We start from the raw sequence: 6916 nt of genomic DNA, 5'->3' as shown, positions 1-6916 counted from the left end.
TTTTTTGCAGGGCTTAGCAAAAGTGAGTCTTAATGGATGATTTACTCGTGTGCGGGTATGTGTGTGTAAATCTAACTTTAAACCCTTTATATTAACATTAACAACATTCAATTAACTGAAATGACAAAAACACCTTCAAAAGTAGTGAAACTTTTAAAATAAGCACACACAAACAAGAGAGAGAGAGAGAGAGAGAGAGAGAGAGAGAGAGAGAGACTTTTGTGTGTATGTGCATATCATATGTTTGGTATCAATGAGTAGTCTCATTACTCATGCATTTTTTAGTAAATCTGACTGCAAATGGATTTATCATGGTTCAATTATTTTAGAATACTTGATTGAACAAATGAATTTAGATATTAAGCTATATTTTTAGGAAGAACAAAAATGAATGATTCAAATTGCACCAAAATGCAACAATTAAAAGAAACTTTTCACATCCAAATTGTTGGATGAAAAATATGACTTGTACTTAGTGAACCACCCAAACCCATCTGTATGGTCTGATCTACTTAAGAATACATAGCTGGTGAACTTCCACTCTTGGGTCTGTCTTTGACAGAACCAGCAGGGAAGGGCCATGGAGGAAAGAATTTCGGCAAATAAATCTTTTTCCTTTTTCTTGAAATGTTTATTTATATGTTAACTCTTGTTGGAAATTTGTTATTGGAAAAAAAAAGAAACTGTTGTTGGAAATTCTTGGCTTGGATACAGTAAAAAACATAATCATGTATGGGCTAAATAGTTGCATCACATTTTTGGAACGCAGTAAATATAAGATGATATGCCACAGTAAATGTTTGTATTTTGGTAAGTTGCCCAAACCACTACTCAAATTCTCAACTGAAGCAGATAGCCTTGTTTCAAGGATTTGGATCATCTTCGTTCTCCAGAAAAATGAATTTTAAGTCCTCATTGTCTCTGTAAACTTGAACCAGAGCAGCAGCTTTGTATGCAAACATTCCAACCATTGCTGGGGCCAGCTGTGAAAAAAAATGGTACCTTAATTGCGAACATAATTTTGAATAGTTAGAAAACAAAACGATATGCAGTTGATGCAGACATGATGATCAAACCCTAAACAACCCCTTGAAATTAGCATCAATAGCTTGTTTATATAAGGGGGTATAGCATATATAACTCTTACAAACATTCACAAGTACTAGTTTAAAATTATGGGAGCATAAATTTCACATCCAGGAAATATGATCAGAAAAAGTAGGATTGCTACAATCCCTCAAAAGCCCAACCACTTAGACAAGTTGCAGGATCAGCAATCACTTAACATAATAGAGGTGAAAACTCAATGATGTTGAACAAGCAGTTAACAAGTGATAACTGTAATTAAAAGTCTAAACAATCAACTGTTTCTGAGTTGTTTGGTTATATACATTAAAGAAATAAATGAGCATCCTAACAACCATTTCAGACTTTGCAGAAGAAACATAAAATGACGATGCTTCAGAAAGTGTCTGCTCACAAATTATGTTAGCTTTTTTTTCCTTTATTTTTCTTTTATTTTTTTGGCTAAAGAGGGCTAGCAAGAAATTCAGTAAATTTTTACCTGAAAATCAAAGGAATCATTGAAAAAATGGTGCAATATGCCCCAGAGTCCATAAATGGCCACAGGAATCACAAGCCTAGGAGATGACAAGGCCAAGGTGCTTCCATTCAACACTCTTTGAAAGGAATCCTTCAGATCATCACTTCGAATTCCAATCCTGGTCCACATAACCTTGTTATTAAGAAGGTTGAATTTTCAAGATTCAAAATTGTAAATTCATGGAAACGTTTTTTTTTCACCTTTTCAATAGGGAAATCATAGAAAGTTCGCTAGGAAAACAAACAAACTAGAAGTCTAGATCAATGCCACAATACTCACTTCTTGAATTTCTTTTGCATAAAAATCTGGGGCACAGTTTCCCTTGAGATGTTATCCGCATGATTATAGAGGAGCTGAAGATACAAGCAGCTGCAACCCATGGAAATTCCACATTAATAACAGGCGACGTCTAACCAAACCAAGTCTTATTAGTTGACTAAGAAATACTTGGTCATGAAAAGGATTAGATGTCTAGACTACTCATTCTTGAAGATTGACTGCAGCCATTTATTTGCACAACAGAACCAGAATAAGATTGGGGAGCTAAATCCAGCTCAAAGATCCTCAAAATAAATTAATGAAGAATTTTCCACACATACTAATAAGTATAATGTTGGTCAAAAGTCAATAAAAAAATTAGTGTGCTTTCCAAATGACAATCATAATGATACCAATATTTGTTTATTTTTCTTGGCATGCACAAAGAGACAACGATATGTTCTCTTCATCAGAACAATAGGATGCCTATTAACATTATTCATGCTGTAAGGTTTGAACTTTGAACTATTGTGACAATAAAATATCTCTGTGATTCCTTGAAAGAAGCAGAAGAATTTTCCTCTTCAAGATGTTTTAGAAGTTTCCATAAAATGATTAACCAACCTGAAGAGAATTCCTGATGCATAACTGATAGCAGCCTGTTTGCACCAATTGGAAGTTCATTAGTGCACAAGTAATTAAGACATTCATAATGTGTTATCCAAGCATATCCACTCAGCGATATAAAATATAATGATAACAATTCATGATTATATCTATCATGGTTGTGCAAAAAAAAAAGAAAGATGCTAATCCACATTCTTACAAAGGAATGATACCTGGAAAGACAAGGTTAACAAACAATATCCACTGCAAGCAGCTCCTATAACAACAGTTAAAAGCATTAATTCCCGCTTCAGCTGGTCATAAGAGTCAGCACAAGCATCAGTTCCTATTTTTTTTCCCAGTCTATCATACAGACAAGTGCTAAGCATAAGAAAATCAGCTTCTTCTCCAGCCAACACACATGCACACCCACACTTGTTACTTTAGATACAAGAGAACATGAACTCAACAGGTTAGTGAATATGTTTAGTATAAGATGCATTTTCGATTTGTGGCTAAAAAGCTTGTTGGTGCATTTGTGGCTAAGGAGCTTGCTAGTGCAAGGGCAAGTTACATACAGCATCATATTTCAGCAGGCCAAGTCTCTTTCTTCTTTCACTGTCATTCTGCCGTTCCTGTCATCATCAAAATAGGAGTTTTAGTCCACAAGTTTACTGCCATTGGTAAAACATGATTTTTCTAAATATTACAGGCAAATTAAAATATATTCCCGAAAAGGAACAAACAGAGTTGTTTCCATCTTTTTTTCATTTTTTTATTATTGTGATCATAGTTCTGCTACATGATTTTTGTCTAAGGACCAGCTATTGCCGGCTATCAGCCCATTTGTCTAAGAACAAGCTGCCTTTCACACTCTACCATATACATGTTTAATTGTATATTTCAAGAATTCCCCAAATCCAATCAAACAAAGTGAATTAACTCAATACAGAAAAAGTTTGTTCTGTGTGAAGCCATTTTGGTTGTTTGGCCAAAGTTAGTATCTTATAATGAAGAAAATATAATAATAAGAAACATATCATTTAATTAGTTGCAAACATAACAATTTAAATCAAACCTTAACAACTGCTTTCTTGTTGAAAGGTGCAATCATGTCACCTGCAACCCACTCTTGAGTTTTTGTGAGCTTGAGAAATCCACCAACATTTTCATCATTGCTGGCCTGAGAAATCACAAGTTATAACATAAACAAGCAAGCTCAAGAATATTTGCAACAAATAGGACTAAGGAATGTAAGAAAACAACCAAATCAGAGAAATTTATAATTAATACCACTAGACCTTGTCCAAGAAAATATGTAAGCCATAGTTCTATTCGCATTAAACTGACTTTTACAAAATGAAGAAAGAATAAACAAGATATTCGAAGATTGTTCTTTTGAATAGAAAACAGTTCCACTACTTGCAGATATCAACTATTGAACTTCTTATACTAACTCTGCTAACCTCTTGAAATTGTTGACTGTTCTCAGCTGTTACGCTAGCTTCTGATTCATCTGGTCTCAGCACATCCCTGCCCCAGAGTATATCAGAAACTTTTGATATGAAGTCTCCATTCAATTTTCTCTCCCTTAAAAACAATTCCAAAATTTCTTCTGACACAAGGTCACCGCCTGGCAGTGTAAATCGCTTAATCATTTAGACCAAAATCAGAAGATGAATATGCAAAGCCGAACTTACATTTCAAACAGAATACTAGTAGACACAGGATTCTACATTCAAAACACAAAATGCTTTCGGAAATGTGTACATTTAGCTGCTTAATCTTTGTATTTTTTCAGATGGGATCTACTGTTGGTTAAAAATCAATTCTATAACCTAACTGGTTAGGTACCGATGCGACTAGTAAAATTGATGGTTACAAAGTTTTTTTTATAGAAGTTTGCAAAAATATAGTTGGAAATATACAACTGAATCATGTAAATGCATGAAAAAGGCATCCGGCATCTAGAAAATGCAACTGTCAAATACACCAAAAAATTAGTGGAACATTTTTGTTACTTATTTGGCATTTGTGCTTAACTGAGAGATGGTCAAGCACATGACAGAGGAATGTGAAACAACCTTGCCCATTCTAACTAAGTACATTTCGTTTTGACTACATTGTCTTGATTAAAAGATGATGGTATCTGCAAACAGAGCTATCTTTACAATGAGAATTTCATATATACTCTCCGGGCCTGTTTTCAGCATGAAATTTATCATTTCCTTGTGAAGGCCAATCCTCCGCCACCTCGGACTAACATCAGCAAAAAAGGCTAGTGTATAAGTAGCAATTCCCAAATATATTTAGAGGCAAACCCGGCTAGTTCAAGAGATCGGTTCCACATTACCAGAATTATACATCAGACCTATTAACCACTCATTCATTTCCTGATTTTTCTATCAGAAATCGTCGAAGGCATTTTTCTTGTCACTTGAGCATCTTCTTTTTCTTTTTTCTTGGTTCTCATAAATCAGCAAACCGCATTATTGGTTAGTGACATTTACAGCAGCATCACTATTGAAACTTCACAAAACACATAGTGACAGATGGGTTTCATCACGCAACTCATAAAGAAAAAAAAACTAAACCCATCTAGAGAAAGCAGAAATTGTGGAAGAATTATCCATGAATTTGCACCATCTCCAGATCAAATCTATCCCCACCAAATTTTCAGCAATACCAACAAAGCTTTCGTGCCAAAAAATTGAAATAATATCAAAGACAATTGGTGGGCCTCAACCATAACATACAACGGAAATATGGGCACTCAAAAACAGGGAGAGAGAAGCGAGGAATGTAGCGAATGCATACCGGGATCGGAGTTCCTGGCATATGCAAATCTGAGCCATTTCCTCGAAGTTGGTTCGGCATGAAACGATGGGATTCTTGGATTTAGAGGCCTTCTGCTCCCTAGTTCGACAGAGCCAACGTTCAGATGGCCAAACCTGAGACTCCCCATTCACTCCCTCATATGATAATGATAAGAATCACTCTTTTGTTGGTCAGGAGAGCGGACACAGCATCATGTTTGGGATGGTTTCCTTAGCTGATGAGATATGAAGAATGTGAGTGGCAGTGCAGATGGTCCTAGAGCGTCATTCAATCCCCACAAAATATCTATGAACTCTGCCCAAACTCCAAAGTGACCAAAAGTTTAAAACGGCAAAATATCGCCAGCCAAAAACTAGCGAAAATTAGGATTTTTGTTAAAAATTCCATATTTTTTGGCAAAATATCGGCAATAATGAATAAATTAAAACAATGTTAAAACTAAATTTTTATGAAAAAATACAAAAAAGTATTTTAAAAAAATCATGATAAATAGTCGTTTAGAAACATAAATAATGTGTTTAAAATGTGATAGTTATGTTTTTACCAAATCACAAATATCAAGAGAAATTACAGTTTAAAACTTTGGGTAATTTATGGTAATATTAGTTATACTGTCTCTTAAGGAGGATCCAACATTTGGTAACGAAGGGATCCCATAGTTGTTTAGTTGCATCAGATGGTTTGTTAGAATTAATATGCATGATGTATTCATGCAAGCAAATTAAGAGATAAATATAATGTCTTATTATTTAGTTCGTGCATTAGAACAACCAATTAGTGGTAGAAGCGATCATGTAGACAACAAAAAATTAAATGATGATGATGGTGTCAAACAAAAGATGACATGAAAGTCAAACCTTGATATGTTATATAAGCTATATAAGCAATTATTGGACAATAGAATTGAATTTTTTACTAACAAGACATGATTGCATACATTCTCGTTATGTGGATTCTCATAAAAGGAAGAACAATTAAAAATCATTACAATAGACATTTAAAATGGTTGATGAACTACGTAACGAAAAACTTAATGATCGAAAATCTTTTCAGTAGCTAACAACAAAATCAAACGATGAAGACATTATTGCTGGCAAATGTTTAATGATTTAAAGCATTGTCGTGAATTTTTAAAAAATCATGTGATTAGGTATAACTATAAAACAAAATTCTTAAAGAGTTCTCATAATAAAGTGGCTTTTGTATGCAAGAGAAAAAACCTATAAACTATGATTGATTATTTTTGAAAGATCCATAAAAAAGAGAGTATATATGTAGTGGTTCATTTGACAACCTTTGAGTAAAAAAAGTCTATTTCGTGTAGATTGCAGGTGTTATTCGTAAATGCATGCATGATAACTTAAAGATAACGGTAAAAAAAATCATTAAAGACATCAATCACAAGAAAAATATAAAACATAGTTACAAACAAGCATGACGTGGACGAGAATACAAGAAGGAATTGTTATATGGTACATATGAAAAGTCTTTTAAAATGCTTTATGCTTATTTGGATCATTTGATGAAGACAACCCCAAGAATTCTATAAGCCATTGAGACAAATAAGAAAGATTGATTTAAGTGTATATTTTTATCTTTTCTTTCATGCAT

General features: G+C 33.8%; 1 protein-coding gene across 1 annotated transcript; it reads right to left on the bottom strand.

Annotated features, from left to right (window-relative positions):
• Nucleotides 1-755: 755 nt before the first annotated feature.
• LOC149809503 (uncharacterized) lies at nucleotides 756-5532 on the bottom strand. The gene is made up of 9 exons (XM_089994805.1): nucleotides 5285-5532; nucleotides 3934-4100; nucleotides 3546-3650; nucleotides 3046-3102; nucleotides 2701-2781; nucleotides 2486-2520; nucleotides 1883-1972; nucleotides 1565-1721; nucleotides 756-983 (listed from the first exon to the last, which is right to left on the bottom strand). Exons 1-9 carry the CDS (start codon nucleotides 5430-5432, stop codon nucleotides 864-866), a joined length of 960 nt encoding a protein of 319 aa, XP_089850931.1. The 5' UTR covers nucleotides 5433-5532; the 3' UTR covers nucleotides 756-863.
• Between the last annotated feature and the right edge of the window lie 1384 nt (nucleotides 5533-6916).

The sequence above is a fragment of the Nuphar pumila genome, unplaced genomic scaffold, assembly GCF_984573655.1.
Source record: "Nuphar pumila unplaced genomic scaffold, dmNupPumi1.hap1.1 HAP1_SCAFFOLD_1161, whole genome shotgun sequence".
In the NCBI taxonomy this organism is placed as follows: Eukaryota; Viridiplantae; Streptophyta; class Magnoliopsida; order Nymphaeales; family Nymphaeaceae; genus Nuphar; species Nuphar pumila.
This window is presented reverse-complemented; position numbering and strand designations above follow the sequence as displayed.

Coding starts and splice junctions, on each gene's coding strand:
- LOC149809503 (XM_089994805.1), bottom strand. CDS start 5,432: ATGGGGAGTCTCAGGTTTGGCCATCTGAACGTTGGCTCTGTCGAACTA. Junction 3,103..3,545: donor ACAAGAAAGCAGTTGTTAAG/GTTTGATTTAAA, acceptor TGATGATGACAG/GAACGGCAGAATGACAGTGA. Junction 1,722..1,882: donor ATGCAAAAGAAATTCAAGAA/GTGAGTATTGTG, acceptor TATGTGGACCAG/GATTGGAATTCGAAGTGATG.